The 20,501-nt window shown below is 32.9% G+C and overlaps 2 protein-coding genes across 3 annotated transcripts in view; one reads left to right on the top strand and one right to left on the bottom strand.

Moving 5' to 3' along the window:
* LOC143071929 (GON-4-like protein) overlaps positions 1-20,501 on the bottom strand; it is a 91,106-nt gene that overhangs the window by 19,970 nt on the left and 50,635 nt on the right. The window lies entirely within an intron of this gene.
* Positions 9,582-11,830, top strand: LOC143070564 (growth hormone secretagogue receptor type 1-like). The gene has a single exon (XM_076244808.1). It carries the CDS (start codon positions 10,073-10,075, stop codon positions 11,357-11,359), a length of 1,287 nt encoding a protein of 428 aa, XP_076100923.1. The 5' UTR covers positions 9,582-10,072; the 3' UTR covers positions 11,360-11,830.

Raw genomic sequence — 20,501 nt, 5'->3', positions numbered from 1 at the left:
GGACTGATTTATTCCTAATATATCACTCCAATATAACGTATGACTTTTTTTAATTGTAAATAAAAATTTAGGTGTAAAATTTCAAATGGACATTCAAACCCATAAGTCATAAAAAAAAATAAACTGACAACTGGAAAAGAGAGAAAAAGACCAAAAAATATACAAGAGTACACAAAACACAACTTAAAATACCAATCCATTTTTCTTTATTAGCTAAGTTACTATTAAAATCAAATTATATAAAACTGAATAGATTAACAGTCATAGTTTGACTTTGACTTAAAATTTACGGGCTTCATTAGAAAACTAACTAAAAATGTTGTGACATTCATAAAAAAATAAAAAAATATAATAAAATACAAAAACACAGAAAAAAAGAACAGAAGGCAAAAAACTAACTTTTCTTCCACCAACATTATAAGAGGATATAAAAACAAAGTAAACAAATTATGTTCCTCCCTGAGTTGTAAGGTTATCTTAGTTTATTGTAAGTAGCATAGCTCTCTAAACTCTATTTAGCTTTCACTTGCGACAATGAACCCCCATATTTGTAAACATAAGTGGTAGTTTTGTCAATGAGAAGGGTCATTCAGTTTCCCTTTAAAACTTCCATTAACTAAACCAATATTTAACCAAGAGACATTGATTAATACTTCAACATAATCAAGATATCCCTCAATATATTACAAATAGTATTAGTATACCTTACATATATTTTAAACAATTCTATTGGGTGAAACGTTATCACGTGACATGGAATAATTCAGTTGTTTTTCATTCAATTGCAATGCAGGATGAATAACCCCAAAATTTCCACCAGCGGTGAATAACCCTATTATTCACCGGTGAATAACCTTTTGAGGTTGTTGATTTGTACTTGAGTTATCTCCCATGAAAATAATGTCACAGACGTAAATAAACAAAATGGCAGCGTTCATGTTACACTGGAAGCCCATCGAGAGACAAGGAAATATGGCTTTTGAAGTGAATAGAGTGCCAGTAGCCGAAGATATCTCTCATAGAGCAACGGTCCTTTTCAGGGCCATCACTATTTTACAAAAAGATTCTACCGTTGTTGTACATACGAGAAATTAAAATGAGGTATTTTCAGACGTCATTTGTTTATCATGTGAAAAAAATAGTATATATTTACTGTAAGCGCTCAATAGGCCATTCCACTGTTAGTTCGGTATAATAAAACAATTTTGGCCCCTTAGAATCGATGAATATCCAAAACTGTCAACCCTTAAAAGTTATTTCACCTCGGGCTGTGCCCTCATTGAAATAACCTTCTTGTGTTGACAATTTTGGATATTCACCTCTTCAACGGGCCATAATTGTATAATAATCCAATTAAGTCTGTGATATCATTTATGTAAAAGGTTTCAAACAACTATAAACATTTCAAATCTTAAATAATGGCATTGTAAAACATGAAGCTGAAAGTTATTACTGATTCATTTTCAAAATAAACAGCTCTCAGTTTTAGATATCATTAGAATATTAAGGGACAATCCTATTCAAATGCTGACAAGTTACAAAACAAAATTTTTAAAGGTAAGTAGAACTCTTCAATAATAACAGTCATTTTGTGAAAAGACGTGTTGGTTAAAAGTCTTTAATGTTCTTATCTGCTGCAATTTGTAACTCTGAGATTTGTAAATACCATGGATTTCTATCTATCTGAGGTTGTGTAATTATAAAAAGAAAAATTGTGTTAGCAGGTAACTTTTTATGGTATTTCACGGATAAAACCAGAGGATTCCAATTATCTCAAAAAATTCAAAACATGAGCAGCGACCATGCATCCTTAAGAAAAAAAATCATTTGTTTCAAATCTGCTACTGGGGCATAGAAAGTCCCCATAGGAATACCTGAGGATGCTTTAAGCTGGGTAGTGGCAGTGATATGCTTGTTTGCAATTTGACTTTCTGTGGAGTGTATAGACCTGAATCAAGAACATCCATGTAGTATATATATGCGTCACACCACCACTACATTGTTGGCTGCTTTGTCTGCCAGTACAAACAAGAATGTGTCCATAGTACACGAATGCCCCACTCGCACTATCATTTTCTATGTTCAGTGGACCGTGAAATTGGGGTCAAAACTTTAATTTGGAATTAAAATTAGAAAGATCATATCATAGGGAACATGTGTACTAAGTTTCAAGTTGATGTAACTTTAACTTCATCAAAAACTACCTTGACCAAAAACTTTAACCTGAACTTCGCACTATCATTTTCTATGTTCAGTGGACCATGAAATTGGGGTCAAAACTATAATTTGGCATTAAAATTAGAAAGATCATATCATGGGGAACAAGTGTACTAAGTTTCAAGTTGATTGGACTTCAACTTCTTCAAAAACTACCTTGACCAAAAACTTTAACCTGAAGCGGACGGACAAACGGAGGCACAGACGGACGGACGGACGGACGAACGGAGGCACAGACCAGAAAACATAATGCCCCTCTACTATCGTAGGTGGGGCATAATAAAAAACTGCTTTGCAAGTACTTGAAGTTAATTTTTTATTCTAGAAATGGGAATATCAAGGACCCTTTGGTAAGGCAATATATATTAGCTCTTATAATATAGGCCAATAACTATTAATCTAAATTTGACCTTATCGGACTGGAGATGACCCTTCACTTACTTTACAGTAACTTATTTCTAAAGCTAAATAAAACATAAAACCGGTGATCGGCATTACCTTGCACGCGACCAAATATATGACATATGACTACTGTCTATTTTTATTGTTAACATGTTTATTCAAGTGTCTAAAAATAGAAACAACATGAATAAATCAGATTCTATCATACCATAAAAGTAGAATAGCACATTTATTGGTTTAATATTACAAAATTTACAGCTTTTAAAAAACCATATTTCAAATTAGAAGAAAATGGTTGCCACTTTAATAATGCTACTTAAGCATCCAAAAACAAATACTTAAGACAAGTATTACACACTGGTAAACGCATTTGTTTTTGAACTACTTTATATAACTTAAAGCTTAATTCTTTTAACAATAAATAACCAAAGACAATACACCTCATAGAATTTGTCCCCCATCACTGGACATCACAAAGGATCCTGTCAAAGTCTGAAGTCAATCTAGAGAATGTATGACACTAGAATAGAAAGTGATTGTTGTATAATGTCAGTAGTTTAAGATGCACAGATTATTTGGTCAACCAACACAGATTTCCAAAATAGAGATAAGGTCTATGAGGTCAAGGTCAGATAAATTCCTTAAGACAGACATGTACACCTTACAATTATTTTATACACAAAATGTAGTAGGTGCTTTTAGTATTTGAAAAACTAACCAAAACTTTTTAAACATTGCCTAATGAATCGTAAAAATGAGGTCATGGTAATGAAACCTGTAAGACTGACATGTAACAATTATAATCATTCCATACACCACATGCAAATGATCTACTGCTTTTAGTATCTAAGAGATAGGCCTAATCATGTAACATAATAGCCTTGAATGGTTTGATCACTGATCCATATAATTAGGTCAAGATGGGTTTTTTTTTTTGTTTTTGTTTCTTGTTCAAGTTTGGTTGCTGCAGTGTTAAGATTCACTATTTTGGATGCTGTAGTCTTACATGTGGTCTAGATAGGCAAAGAGGAAGGTGTCTTTTGCACATGCAGATCTAATAGATTTCACCTTGCATTTTTCAAAGTTTGGTGCCTGTTAAATATGTGGCAATCTGGACAATCTATGTGCTAATAGATGTTGTGTGTCTGCCTGTTTACTTAGATGAGTGTTGTACTGATATTCTATGGGATTCTTGTGTATGTATTTTAAAAACTAACAAACTACTGCTGCCATTTTTTCTTGAATTATATTAATGAAGTGTCTATTGCAAGTGAGATGTTTAGCTAGTTGTAAAACCAGGTTTAATCCATCATGTTCTACATTAGAAAATGACTGTACGAAGTCAGGATTATGACAGTTGTTAATTCGTTTGATGTGTTTGAGCTTTAGATTTTTCCATTTGATTAGAGACTTTCCTTTTTTCCTTCGAGTTCAGTATTTTTGTGATTTTACTTTCTGCTGAAGACTATTGTCTATTGCCTTCTTATGTCTTTTGGTTATTTGTTTCCTTGGGTTGCTGTCAGGGGTCGAAATTGGCGCTGGTCCGGTGGTACGAGACCAGTAGAATTTGTGTCGGACCAGTAGATTTTGTCAGCTGGTGGTCCGGCGGACCAGTAGAAATTTTTCATTAAAATCACTGATTGCATCTCTATCTCGGTTTGTTTACAAAATAATAAACCTGAGAAATCATTTTTTAGGGTACTGGGGGTACTATTTTAAAAGTATTTATTTAATATCTCAGGTGAGCGCACTACATAACAACACAAAATGTGGAAATTTTTAAATGGAGTTAAAACGCAGGGCAAAACAAATTAATTAATTAAGCGACATTCAAAAGGAAGATTTTTCAACTGACAAAAGGAAACATGAATAGAAAATATCCTGGGAAAAAGATCTTGAATGGTTAAATTGTAAAGTCGATCGTAATGTAATGCATTGTAAAACATGTGAACAATTTGCTGTGACAGACCTAGATGAGAAATGTATTTTTGTAATGGGATTTTCAAATTTTAAGTAAGACTTTGTACTTGCTCATGAACAAATAGAACAAATAGAACAGCACAAAAATCTACTGGAATAAAGAAGAGGAAAGCAGCTGAGGAAAATAAAACTAAACATCTGTCATATCTTTTAGTGGTTATCAAATGAATGTCACTTTTGCAGGACCAGTAAATTTTGAGACGGATTTTAAGTCTGCTGGTCCGGCTGGCCAGTACACTAAAAGCTTAAATTCGACCCCTGGTTGCTGTCTCACTGAATACACCCCAAAGCCTCCTTGGTTTGCTGTCTCACTGAATACACCCCGAAGCCTCCTTTTGTTTCCTTGGTTTGCTGTCTCACTGAATACACCCCGAAGCCTCCTTTTGTTTCCTTGGGTTGCTGTCTCACTGAATACACCCCAAAGCCTCCTTTTGTTTCCTTGGTTTGCTGTCTCACTGAATACACCCCGAAGCCTCCTTTTGTTTCCTTGGTTTGCTGTCTCACTGAATACACCCCGAAGCCTCCTTTTGTTTCCTTGGGTTGCTGTCTCACTGAATACACCACAAAGCCTCCTTGGTTTGCTGTCTCACTGAATACACCCCGAAGCCTCCTTTTGTTTCCTTGGTTTGCTGTCTCACTGAATACAACCCGAAGCCTCCTTTTGTTTCCTTGGGTTGCTGTCTCACTGAATACACCCCAAAGCCTCCTTTTGTTTCCTTGGTTTGCTGTCTCACTGAATACACCCCAAAGCCTCCTTTTGTTTCCTTGGGTTGCCGTCTCACTGAATACACCACAAAGCCTCCTTGGTTTGCTGTCTCATTGAATACACCACAAAGCCTCCTTTTGTTTCCTTGGTTTGCTGTCTCACTGAATACACCCTGAAGCCTCCTTTTGTTTCCTTGGTTTGCTGTCTCACTGAATACACCCCGAAGCCTCCTTTTGTTTCCTTGGGTTGCTGTCTCACTGAATACACCACAAAGCCTCCTTGGTTTGATGTCTCACTGAATACACCCCGAAGCCTCCTTTTGTTTCCTTGGTTTGCTGTCTCACTGAATACAACCCGAAGCCTCCTTTTGTTTCCTTGGGTTGCTGTCTCACTGAATACACCCCGAAGCCTCCTTTTGTTTCCTTGGTTTGCTGTCTCACTGAATACACCCCAAAGCCTCCTTTTGTTTCCTTGGGTTGCCGTCTCACTGAATACACCACAAAGCCTCCTTGGTTTGCTGTCTCATTGAATACACCCCGAAGACTTTTATTCAAACTTAATACAAAATCCCTGTAACAATTGACATATACCCTAACTTAACACCTTTTCTTTAGAAAAATAATACTCTGCATGTCTTTAAGCCCTTAATCAAAATATTTGTAATTCCCTTATATGAAATGTCCCTCTAATTGGCTTTGTCCATCCCTAAGGAGAACTTTTAATGAAGTCACATTATGTATGTCAATTACAATAACAATTGTTAAATGACTCTGACTGATTGACTGAGTCATATTTATGAAGATGGCAGATTTTCTTCAGTTCCACCCACAAATTAGGCAGCGAAATTATGTTTGTCAGGAAAAGATTATTATTATATACTTGAAAACATTGATGATTATGTAATGTTTCCAGAGATAATATACCTCAGGTGTCATTGAAGATTTCTTATAAACAGCAAAGGAAAATAAGCTGCCACCTCTGACAAAAATCTTACATAATAACATCAATGACTATATAGAGACTTCAAAAGTTGGAATATAGACAAAATTGTGCAATATAAACTGTCTGGAATACATTTTTTTTTTTAAATCTTAGATTTAAAATAAACAGCTTTACGGAGCACAGCTGAACACAACTGCAAAGATCCAACCCTGAACAGTTGGGGCAAAAATTAACACTGTTGCACCTATGTTTCACAAGAATCCGTTAGTTTGATTGGCTTACAACAATCTTGCATTAATATTAAACCAGATGTTCCTCAGTGCGCAGCTTTATACGACCGCAGAGGTTGAACCCTGAATGGTTGGGGCAAGTATGGACACAACATTCAAGCTTGATTCAGCTCTAAATTTGGATTGTGATTAAATAGTTGACACAGCATAGGTTTCTGACACAGAATGAATGTGGTCTAATGAACTTAAAATTTTTGTTTTGCCTTTGAGCAATTCACTATGCTGTTGAATATTAATCCTCTCAAAAAAATGTTTGAAGAAATATTCTTTTTATTTATGAAATCTGAAATGATAAAAATTGACCCCCCCCCCCCCCTTCCAATTTTTTTTCACATCCCCCTTTCCCTTATTCCAAAACTGATCTCAATTCAAATTTCTAATGGCCCCTAACAATAACTACTCATTTAAATACATCATAAAATATTAAAATGTAAAAAAAGTGCTTGTTATCACTGAATGGTAAAGATTGTTTTAATTTATTAGTTGGAAGTAAAAGTGAATATACATTGTATATTGTATAAAACAATGATTTAAGTTGATTCAACTACTATTCTGGACAAAGAAAGATAACTCCAATTGAAAATTTCTTGCTATTTTGCAATATTGTGCAATTAGATATTTCTTGCTATTGCGCAATACTGTGCAATTGAAAATACTTGCCATTGCACAATACTGTGCAATTGAAGATTTCTTGCTATTGTGCAATACTGTGCAATTGAAGATTTCTTGCTATTGCTGAATACTGTGCAATTGAAAATTTCTTGCTATTGCACAATACTTAATATGATAATTTTGGATCCTGATTTGGACCAACTTGAAAACTGGGCCCATAATCAAAAATCTAAGTACATGTTTAGATTCAGCATATCAAAGAAGCCCAAGAATTCAATTTTTGTTAAAATCAAACATAGTTTAATTAGGGATCCTTTGGACTTTAATGTAGACCAATTTGAAAACGGGACCAAAAATTAAGAATCTACATACACAGTTAGATTTGGCATATCAAAGAACCCCAATTATTCAATTTTTGATGAAATCAAACAAAGTTTAATTTTGGGCCCTGATTTGGACCAACTTGAAAACTGGGCCCATAATCAAAAATCTAAGTACATTTTTAGATTCAGCATATCAAAGAACCCCAAGGATTCAATTTTTGATAAAATCAAACTAAGTTTAATTTTGGACACTTTAGACCTTAATGTAGACCAATTTGAAAACGGGACCAAAAATTAAGAATCTACATACACAGTTAGATTCGGCATATCAAAGAACCCCAATTATTCAATTTTTGATTAAATCAAACAAAGTTTAATTTTGGACCCCGATTTGGACCAACTTGAAAACTGGGCCAATAATAAAAAATCTAAGTACATTTTTAGATTCAGCATATCAAAGAACCCCAAAGATTCAATTTTTGTTAAAATTAAACTAAGTTTAATTTTGGACCCTTTGGACCTTAATGTAGACCAATTTGAAAACGGGACCAAAAATTAAGTATCTACATACACAGTTAGATTCTGCATATCAAAGAACCCCAATTATTCAATTTTTGATGAAATTAAACAAAGTTTAATTTTGGACCCTTTGGGCCCCTTATTCCTAAACTGTTGAGATCAAAACTCCCTAAATCAATCCCAACCTTCCTTTTATGGTCATAAACCTTGTGTTTAAATTTCATAGATTTCTGTTTACTTATACTAAAGTTATGGTGCGAAAACTAAGAAAAATGCTTATTTGGGCCCCTTTTTGGCCCCTAATTCCTAAACCATTCGGACATCAACTCCCAAAATCAATCCCAACCTTCCTTTTGTGGTCATAAACCTTGTGTCAAAATTTCATTGATTTCTATTTATTTATATTTCAGTTATTGTGTGAAAACCAAGAATAATGCTTATTTGGGCCCTTTTTTGGCCCCTAATTCCTAAACTGTTGGAACCAAAACTCACAAAATCAATCCCAACCTTCCTTTTGTGGTCATAAACCTTGTGTCAAAATTTCATAGATTTCTATTAACTTAAACTAAAGTTATAGTGCGAAAACCAAGAAAATGCTTATTTGGGACCTTTTTGGCCCCTAATTCCTAAAATGTTGGGACCAAAACTCCCAAAACCAATCCCAACCTTCCTGTTGTGGTCATAAACCTTGTGTTAAAATTTCAAAGATTTCTATTCACTTTTACTAAAGTTCGAGTGCGAAAACTAAAAGTATTCGGACGACAGCGCAGACGACGACGCCAACGTGATACCAATATACGACCAAAAAATTTTCAATTTTTGCGGTCGTATAAAAATTAACCTTCATATCAGAATGAAATGTAACATTTAGATCACAAAAAGTGCCCAGGTTATTAAAGAAAAAAATTTTAAAAAACTTTTTTAAATGGTCTTATTAGCATAAACATGTGATTATATGAAATGAATGCTTCTTTTTGTAATTTCATCAGGGTGTTAAAGTGTGTCATACAAAATGTGCTTCAGTCAACAATTCTACACCCTAATTAAATAACAAAAAGCAGCACTAACAAACACAAAACACTGAAGTTTTGTAATACAAATGTAGTTCAAAACTTAATTCTTCTATTTTCTTTAATTATCAGATTTTACAGAATAAGAAAGTGCAAAATTTTTAGAAAAAAGCTGTACCATTTTAACAGAATTTGAAACACAATTGGTTTCTAATTTTGAAATGCCCCTAAAAAAACACTCAGTTGCAAGTGCACAAGTTTTTCTTTAATTATTAAGTTAGAAGATTTTGAAAGAAATACGATCTGTGACTACTTCAATCCTTTTCACAAAATTATGTTACAAGATAATGGGAAAAAAAGTTACTATGACATCTGTTTGTCAAGTTTATAATTTATCAAGAGAGCTCTCAAATATCATTTATTGTTTAAAATCATGTCAAAAACCTATAAATTTACACAAATACTGACACTTTTCAATTTCCCATTTGTTAACTCACTTATTTTTCCTGAAGTAAATTTATGCATATTTATAACCAAGAATTAGATTTTAATATTATCTTAAACCACACATAATGCAGAAATGAACAATATTTGAAAAAAATAAATCTGAGAGTTGGTCAGTGATTTGAGATTTCCCGATCAGTGTAGTACTATTATATCATTAACATTGCTATAAACAGAGCGTACTGGAGGCTCTCAGTCAAAACTCAATGACGATACTTAATGACAATACTTAAACAATTGAAATCATTGATGAACATGTCGCATTAAGAAATTGGATTGGATACCACTGGGTGTTATCGTTTCTATTTGCGTAAAACTTATTAATCAGAGTGACGTATAATGATTGACAGACTCATATATAAAGGAGAAATCAAAGTTATGTTTGTTGATTCTTAAAATAATTTTATGTGGAGGAAAAGTACATTATTCCAAACAATTTGTGAGAAATGTATAAAACTTTGAAAAGTAATCAAATCTTAATTCAAGTTAGAAATATAGAATTTGGAAAACTTGTAAGATGCCAATACTTTTTAAACTGGTAGGAACTTTTTTTGCATTTCAAGTTTAATGAACATTTTTATCATGAGTGAAACAACTATGTTACGGGAAAATATAACAGATAACATCACCATAACAACATCCATCATTCCGGAGATGGGAGGAGACCCACCAAGAAGACCAACATTGCCAGAAATTCTTATGGCATATTCAGAATATGTCTGGGCAGTCAATCTTGGAACTTATGTCTTTCCCATTATAATAGGACTAGGAACAATAGGTAATGTTTTGAGTTTTCTAATAATGATCAGAAGAACCATGATTATAACTCCAACATGCTTTTACATGGCAATATTGGCTATCTCTGACACTACTATTCTGTATGTAGACTGTCTTCGGAAGTGGGTTTTCCTTATGTATGGCGAAGACGCCTGGAACATCAATACAGCAGCATGTCGGGCTTTTTATTATCTAAGTTATTCTTCATTTCACTACTCAGTATGGATTATCGTTGCTATGACTACTGAAAGATTTTTTGCAATTCGGTACCCGTTAAAATTTTTGACCGTTGGAAGCATGAGAAAAACAAAAGCAGCATGTTTGATTATTCTGATTTGTGTTTTGTTGCTCAATTGTCAGTTTACTTGGTCAGTGAAAATAACGGAGAAAGGAACGTGTGTGCCAGAAGAAAACTATTCAAACTTTCACAAAGACGTGATGCCGTGGATTGATGCTGTTTTCTATTCGTTTCTACCATTTGTTATTTTAATTACATTTAACGTGCTAATTATTTGTTCCTTCAGAAAGGCTCACAGAAGACAGAAAACTCTCCATGGCACTTCACATAAATCTGCAACTCAGAATCGCGCATCTATAAACCACAGAATGACCGCCATGTTGTTGTCAGTGACTTTTACTTTCATTATAATGACTGCTCCAAAAACAATTCTACTCTGTGTAAGGAATGAGGTTTTCATGTTTCTTAAGTATAACACATATGACTTCCAAGAGATTGCATTATACACTCTAATAACCCGTATTGCTGACTTGTGTATCTATACTAATCATGCAATCAATTTCTTCCTTTATTGTGTAAGTGGACAGAGATTTAGAAAAGAATTGAAACTGCTGTTTTTATGTCGCAAATCCCGCAGTGCAAGTCTGTCGCTATATTCATCAAAATGTCCGCCATCATCTCGTTACCAAACAATGCAGACGGTCAGTAGGGGATCATATGAGAATGACAATGGACTTGAATCTTATCACATGCACACACTGAACAGTAATTTAGGATCAAACAATAATGAAAATTGTCAGGATGTTAATAAACAAAATGAGCCAGAAAGCCGCCTGTGAGTAAATCACATGGTATAAATCATTGTAACTTAATCAGTTGGACTTTTACTTCTTTTAATTTTGACCAAAATAGCCAATAAACAGTTTAATACGTGTTAATTTTAAATAATGACTTAATATTTCTCCATGGAGTTTGTGAAAGAGAAAAGAACTTGGTGACAAAAACCCATTTTGATCCTTATAAATTGGTAAAAAATATAATATAGTTTTAATAGGCATTGAATCATTGCAGACTATTTATTATAGGATGAAAGTTTATGAAAGCCTTTTTAAAGGAATTCATTGGTGTATAAACTGGACCCATACATCAAATAAAATTCCTATAAAAATCCAAATAATTCCTTCAAATTGGAGATAAGGAATTTAATTTTTGAACTCACACATAATTGTATATATTTGTGTAATTGAATTGGAAATAAAAAACATAAAACATGAAAAACTGCTCAACATCTGGTGTCTGTATGTTCCCTAGACCCCCCTACAATCTAATGCCACCTATTAAACAAGTTCTTACTTACAGCCCTGGTCGAAAGACATAGCTAGCTTAATCTCAGATGTCACTTGTTGCTAAATATTTTTTAGTTTTTGACTGTCACAAAAAAAAAAAGGTATACAAAACATTGCAGTTTACATTAGTAATTATTAGTAATAATTAGATATTACTGTTTTTGAGGTAATTATTAGTTGAAAATCAGTAGAAATTGCCTCAAAATTAATGTTCTAAAAATTTAGTTGAAATTAAAATGTATAATCTAATAGTGTTCACTTTCAAAGAGTTTTCTTTTATCTTACACTTCACAGAAGTCAGCATAGAAAGCTATGATCAATGAACTGCTGTTAAAGAAACTCCTATAGTAATTTTTAAGAGAACATAGAGTTCTGGAAATTACTAAAAATTCAGATAAATTATGCTCTTATAAGAAATGTTAGTTATGAACCAAACAATTTTTATTTATTCGATATTTCTTTCTTATAAAACTAAATGATTTTTGTTTCTTAAAGCCTGTTAGTTTTTGTTTGACTGTACTTGACAGAATACTTTTCAAATCAATGCACTTTTATGTAGTGAAATCTTCCTATTTTTGACATAAAATAAATGAATCTTATAGTTCATTCTCCTGAATAAAGGGAATGCCAAGTTCATTTTATAAAATGATGTCAGCTTTTAATGGAGGCGTATAACTGCCAAGCATCCAAACCATATTGTAATGATCAGAAGAGAAACTGGCAAAAGACATGTAAACATATTGCTGTCATATAATGTCCTTAATCAGTGGCTGTCGTCAGCACATCCTAATGTTTTCGTCATTTAGGGAATAAAAATCTGATAGCAGATTTTTGATACATTCACAAGTTTACTACACACTCAGTGCAATTAAGATATTCACATATTGATGGAGGAAGTACAAAAAATAGGGAGATGTTGTCCAATGAAACTAACTATCCACCTGAGACTGACTTAGGATGAGGATGTTTTACAACTATAGGTCACAATACTGTCACCTTTAGCTACCTAAAACCAATTATGTATAGTAAGCTGTAAAAGGCATGAAAAAAATAACACCATACAAAGATCGCCCAACAGCGTTAAATCAATAACCTTCAAGAAACAAATAAGTTTACATTAATTGTATCTAAACATGCAGGCCCAATAAACAAATAACTGTCAAAAATAACTTTGTTTTTTTTTCATGTACAGCAAAATTTCCATACCAAATTTTTGTATCAATGAAAGAGTTTACTGTAAATTTAGAAATTATTCTATGCATTTATTATTGCAATTTTTCAAGAACGGACAAAAATTCAAGTTTATTTATTGCGATATTGAAAACAAGAATGTGTCCAAAGTACATGGATGCCCCACTCGCACTATCCTTTTCCATGTTCCATGGACCGTGAAATTGGGTAATAATCTAATTTGGCATTAAAATTAGAAAGATTATACTATAGAGAACATAGGTACTAAGTTTCAAGTTGATTGGACTTCAATTTCATCAAAAACTACCTTGACCATAAACTTTAACCTGAAACTCGCACTTTCATTTTCTATGTTCAGTAGACCGTGAAATTGGGGTCAAATGTCTAATTTGGCTTTAAAATTAGAAAGATCATAGCATAAGCAACACGTGTTCTAAGTTTCAAGTTGATTGGACTTCAGCTTCATCAAAAACTACCTTGACCAAAAACTTTAACCTGAATGGACGCACAGACGAACGGACGGACGAACGAACTAACCAACGAACGCACAAAGGGAGCCACAGACCAGAAAACATAATGCCCCTCTACTATCATAGGTGGGGCATAAAAACTGTAGACAGGTCTATGTTTCAGTTGTCAGAATGTGATTTCTTATTACTGCAGTACTCACACAGTCGCATTATTTGCATTAATAAAAACCTAGCAATAATTTCTGAATTTACAGTTGTAACAGGTAAGTAAATTTGTGGTAAGAAATTCTAAGAATTACCCATTTCATACATAGACTAAGTGGAATAAAATTTAAAATGGAAATTGGGAATGTGTCAAAGAGACAACAATCCAACTGAAGAGCAGAAAACAACAGGAGGCCACCAATGGGTCTTCATTAAAGTCTATTTAAATTTTAGGTGGATCATCAACATATGTTTCCTCTGATAGACCTTTCTTACAGAAGTATGGGTCACCCTACTAGTTTTCAAACTTTACTTTTTGTTGAATGAAAGGAATCCATGAAAAACAATTTTAAAATTAACTATAAGAAGAAAGGTTTCATGATTTTCAAAATATGCTTTAAGAAAATGAAAAGAAAAAAATGGTGCCACTAAACTTATAAAAAAAAGATGTGGCATGATTGCCATTGAGACAACTCTCCACAAGAGACCAAAATGACACAGACATTAACAACTATAGGTCACCGTACGCCCTTCAACAATGAGCATAACCCAAACTGCAAAGTCAGCTATAAAAGGCCCCAACAATCACAAATGTAAAACAATTCAAACAAGAAAACCTAATCAATGGATAAAACAAATTAACAATTTCTACACTATTTTGACTGCCACAATAATCAAGTGTTATCAACGTACAAAATTGTATGATCATTAGTTTTTTAAAGATATTGTTACTATTGCAAAGAAATCTCCATATCTGGAGTGTACAATCAGTTTCAAGGTCTCAGTTTATAGCATGGTATAGTAAGTTTACATTTAAACTTTTTTTAAGTAGACATTTTTGTTCATTTAGCTGTCAGACTGATCCCAATGGGTATACTGTCTTAAGACCTCTAGTGTAAAGGGGATATAATTAACTGTCAGACTGAAGGATCCTAAATCTATGACAAGGAATGTGTCTAGAACTCTTGTATAAATCACAAATGGGGATATATTTAGCACTGCCTTCAATAGAAACTAATGTCAACTGTCTAATAAAACGTAGGTTTTTTCTCAAGTTGTGCAATCATTGTAGAGACATAGAGCTAAATGATTATTTAACATCAATAGTTTGGACACATAATTGATGCAGTAACTTCTACTGAATAACATATGCCATACTGTTAAATAAAACCATTGCATGTAAATAGTCTGTAATTTAATTTTAAACTATCAATACACTGACTAGAAATATTTGCCGAATGAAGGTTTTGTTTCTGATAATGATCTATCAGTTACTGTATTTGGCTGTGTATAATACAAAGTTATGCATAGTACACATTTTTTTCATCCCCTAAAAATCATGAAAAAGTCTAATAAAAGAAAAATTGAAAAAAAAAATTGAAAAAGTTTCAGAGCGGATTATATTTTCTTGATAGAGGTTTGCTGCTCACAAGGAAGCTATTAAACCAAGAGTTCCAAATGGTGAAGTTGAAATCATCCCTTCGTAAATTTTACGGACGCCATCACGAGTTGGTTGACCGTTATGGAATAACTGTTTCACAAATGATATCGGATATGTTCCTTACGTCGTAACTACAATCCCCTTCCCTTTCATGAATATGACCTACCGAATTAGACTATTTACCGGATTTGTAATCACATAAGCAACACGACGGGTGCCACATGTGGAGCAGGATCTGCTTACCCTTCCGGAGCACCTGAGATCACCCCTAGTTTTTGGTGGGGTTCGTGTTGTTTATTCTTTAGTTTTCTATGTTGTGTCGTGTATACTATTGTTTTTCTGTTTGTCTTTTTTATTTTTAGCCATGGCGTTGTCAGTTTGTTTTAGATTTATGAGTTTGACTGTCCCTTTGGTATCTTTCGTCCCTCTTTTATACACTACCAAATACGGTAATGATAATTTAGTCTGACGTTGTAGGTTTTACAGCAAATGGTCATGACCTGTGCAGTTATAAGTAAGGCTATTTTCCACATGATAACTTGATTACCAGTATTTGGTTAATATCAGTCATTTATCTTTTCTATGGCTTTTATATAATATGTAAGCAGATTGACTAAGACAACCAAATTTATATCTATTCATTGACTATCAGATCACTTTGACAAAATGTAAGTTATGTGGAAAATCAAATTTAGAAAATAATGAAACTGAAGTTTTCTTTTTGTACCATATAACTGCAGAAACAAACATTCCTCTCTATCATATAGATGGTTCTAACATTTTTATATCTTCCAATTATCAACCCAGTGACAATATGTTTATTTTTAAGGATACTGATCAATCTAGTGGATGCAGTGTAGGTTACATTTATAACATGGCTTAGTGTTAACAATTCTCTTTACTCCAGTTATAACATAGGACAGTGTCCTATTGCAGAGCACATTAAAATTATAGGTACAGTAACTAGAGTTTTAGTTTTATTTTATTCTGGACTTTCAATTACTGTTATTTCATTTATAAATATTTTCATTGGCATCCATTTTCTTAGTTTAAGAAAAGTTTGCTACTTTGAAGAAACTATTTTGTTCAGCATTTAATTAATGGGTTTTCCCAATTAACAAGATCTATTCTAATTGGTAATAATTCATCAATTAAACCAGATGATGAAATTTAACAGAAATGGCTTGGTCAAAGTATGTATGCACTCTCAGGCATGATGTATGAGAGAATAAATTGTTCTCCCGAAAAGAAAAGGCCTAATAAGGTTATTTGCTTCAAGAGTTAGAATATTCTTTTCCAATCTTACAATAAAAGCCTTCTTAGCTATCATAAATCTAACATATATAAAAATTAAGTTATTATATGGGTTGATAGAGGAAGATGTTGTAAGACATGTCATCATTTCCTTCTCAGTTACGATCACTAAATCAAGTTACATATTTTATTTGGAAATATTACCCTTACAGTTATTTATTTATATGGCAATACAAATGAGAATGGAAATGGGGAATGTGTCAATGAGACAATAACCCAATCAAAGAGCAGAAAACAGCCAAAGGCCAACAATGGGTCTTCAACACACAGAGAAAATACTGTTTGTCAATGTAATGATTTATGTTTTTACTAAAATGAAATTAACAATAAAATTAAAAAAATAAACTAATCAATTTTTCTTGCTATGTTAAAATCAAAGATGTTCCCAGATGTAATTAGTAAACTCTAATTTGTTTGTGACATGAATGCATCCTTCGGTTTTGAAATGGATCTGCATACTAAATCAACACAACAAATCAGAGCATCATCTGCACAGGAAATATTAAACTCATTATCGATAGCTCTCGGAAACAATATAAAACTATACTATTACAGATCATTGCACTAAAAGGTTGGAAGAAGAAGCCTATATTGTTCACTTGGCATCTAGAATAATATTGATTGTTTCCATGCTTTCTCAAAAGCCATTGTGTTTTAAAGCTGTCAAATCTATGTTCAACGATTTGAATCTATTCTCATATTTGATTTATAAAAAAGCAAAATGTATATCCAAATTATAAAACATCTAAAATAAACAATTTATGAGGCACGGACTGTATAATAGACCGTACATTGACCTATAATGGTTTACTTTTATAAATTTTGACTTGGTTGGAGAGTTGTTTCATTGGCACGCATACCACATCTTCTTATATCTATCAACATTTCATCAGTTTATATGCAATCTAATTAATCATCTAGGTGACCTCCAAAGACTGCTGATGGTCGTATAACCCGATAAACATTAATATAGATATAAATAGACAGTGAACTCATGTAATTGGAACTGTTTGATTTCATATCCTATTAAAACATATGTAATGACCTTTTTAACCTGTATAAGAATGAGTTTTTGTAAATAAATTAGTCAATCAAATTGTTTGCCCTTATTTCACTTCCGATATTGACATTCTTTTATTTTCACCCCACTCCTTCTGATTTGTTTTTAGCAGCTTCTGTGAAATTATTATTATTTGCACAGTACTAATTTCTATGAATTAAGTGTTTATTTTCAAATCCTCATCAATCACAAATCAAGTTTTAAGTAGAAACACCCACAGATATGTTTCTAAATTCCAACTTAAGCAAATTGAAATTTCAAATTATGAGTAATCAGGTGCTCTCTAGGGCGCAACCTTTTACGACAGCAGAAGTCGAAACCTGAACAGTTAGGGCAAGTATGGACACAATATTTAAGCTTGAAACAGCTCTGAATTTGGATTGTGATCAAATTCTTGACATAATATGAGTTTCTGACACAAAACATATGTCAAAATCTTACAAATCTATTATGCAATATTGTGCAATTAAAGATTTTTTCTTCAAACTTTTGGAATTTGAGAAATTTGGAAAAAAAAATAGAAACTACTAAACTACTACTACCCCCCCCCCCCTTTTTTTTGTAATAAGTTCAAAACCTGACATTTCTTAAACATTATTTACAAGTAGTGTAAGGGAGGTAAATCAGAACATACCAAACATTGTATGTTAACTGTTTTTGAATTACCTCCCTTACGCTGCTTTTAAATTGTCTTAATTGTCCATTGACCAGAAAAACCTAGTTTCCCCATTTTTTTGCCGCTAATTCCAAAACATTCTGAGCCACAACCCCCCAAAGTCATTACTAACCATTCCTTAATGGTATAGAAACTTGTGGTATAATTTCAGAGAGATTCATCCACTTAAACACAAGTTATTGTTTGAAAACTACAAAAATGCTTATTTTGGGCCACCTTTTTGGCCCCTAATTCCTAAACTATTGGGACCATAACCCCCAAAATTAATCCCAACCTTCCTTTAGTGGTGTTGAACCTTCTGGTAAAAATTTATAGAGTCCATTCACTAAATCTAAAGTTATTGTCAGGAAACTAAACGGGTCTTCGGACAACGCAGACGACGACACAGACAACGACGCAGAGGACATGATACCATTAAACGACGCAAATTATTTTTTTCGGTTGTATAAAAATTAACTGTGATGATTAGATCTAGTTTTATATTATAGTGACATCCTTTAACTAATAGTATTACACACAAATCGTAAGTTTTTAGTGTTACATCTTTTTGATTTTTGAAATCAGTTATAAACTGACATGTTTTCTTTAATTAATGTCAGCGACCACATAAATTAAGGAAACAAGGTAATTCCTGTATTGCCATAGTTACCGTTTGTGACCCTCAAATCGCCATTAGATGGCGACAACTCTTCAACTTCAGTAATTATTCCTTGAATCCATTACAAAGTCGGACTGTTCAGTTTTTAATTTTCAAGGTGTTTTTCATTACTTCCCTTGCACAATTTTATGTAAGATTTGTCTTTATTTCAATTGGATACTCAAACAGTTTTAAATTCCATTCTCAATTTTATTTAAGGAAAAACTAAATATTTTTGTCCTAATATTTTAATTTCATTTACAGGTTTTATCATATATTAGTATAAAGTTATACAAAAGGTCAAAATACAGAATATCAAATTTACCAACAGGAAAAACTAGAGGCTCTAAAGAGCTGTGTCGCTCACCTTGGTCTATGATCATACTAAACAAAGGACATACATAATAGATGAGAATAGAATTCATGAGAAAATTATGTTTTGGTGATGATGATGTGTCTGTCAATCTTACTTTACTGAACATTCTTGCTGTTTACAATTTTCTCTATCTATAATGAACTTGGCCCAGTAGTTTCAAAGGAAATTATTTGGTAAAAGTTTACAAAAATTTACGAAAATTGTTTAAAATTTACTATAAAGAGCAATAACTCCTTAAGGGGTCAATTGACCGTTTTGATCAAGTTGACTTGTTTGCAGATCTTACTTTGCTATACATAATTGTTGTTTGCAGTTTATCTTTATCTAAGATAATATTGAAGATAATAACCAAAAACTGAAATTTTTCGTAAAATTACCAATTCAAGGGCAGGAACCCAACAACGGGTTGGCTGATTTGTCTGAAAATTTCAGGGCAGTTAGATCTTGACTTAATGCACATATTTAAATGAATGAGATTTGCTCTAAAAGCTTTGAATTTAGAGTTATTAGCCAAAAATTGCATTTTACCCCTATGTACTATTTTTAGCCATGTCAGCCATCTTGCTTCGTGGACAAGGTCATTGGACACATTATAAAACTACATACCCTTCAGATGATGGTTGCCAAGTTTGGTTAAATTTGTCTCAGTAGTTTCAGAGAAGATTTTTTTAAAAGATTACTAAAATTTTAGAAAAATGGTTGAAAATAGACTAAAAAGGGCAATAACTCCTTGATGGTTCAACTGAAAATTTTGGTAATGTTGACTTATTTGTAGATCTTACTTTGCTGAACATTGTTGCTGTTTACAGTTTATCTCTATCTTTTAGAATATTCAAGATAATAACCAAAAACTGCAAAATTTTCTTAAAATTACTAATTCGGGTACAGCAACCCAACAACGGGTTGTCCGATTTGTCTGGAAATTTCAGGGCAGATAGATTTTGACCTGATAAACAATTTTAATCCCTTCAGATTTGCTGTAAATGCTTTGGTTTCTGAGATATTAGCCAAAATCTACATTTTACCCCTTATGTTCTATTTTTAGCCATGGCGGCCATCTTGGTTTGTTGGCCGGGTCATCGGACACATTTTTAAAGCTAGATACCCCAAGGATGATTGTGGCCAAGTTTGGATAAATTTGGCCCATTAGTTTCAGAGGAGAAGATTTTTGTAAAAGTTTACGGACGACATATGACGGATGCAGGACGACGGACACCAAATGATGAGAAAAGCTCACTTGCCCCTTTGGGCCAGGTGAGCTAAAAA

Source organism: Mytilus galloprovincialis, chromosome 4 (assembly GCF_965363235.1).
Source record: "Mytilus galloprovincialis chromosome 4, xbMytGall1.hap1.1, whole genome shotgun sequence".
NCBI classification, from domain to species: domain Eukaryota; kingdom Metazoa; phylum Mollusca; class Bivalvia; order Mytilida; family Mytilidae; genus Mytilus; species Mytilus galloprovincialis.
The sequence above is the reverse complement of the archived record's forward strand: the minus strand, read 5'-3'. Positions and strand labels throughout refer to the sequence as shown.

Excerpts from the sequence above, each read along its gene's own strand:
- LOC143070564 (XM_076244808.1), top strand. The coding sequence starts at position 10,073 with ATGAACATTTTTATCATGAGTGAAACAACTATGTTACGGGAAAATATA.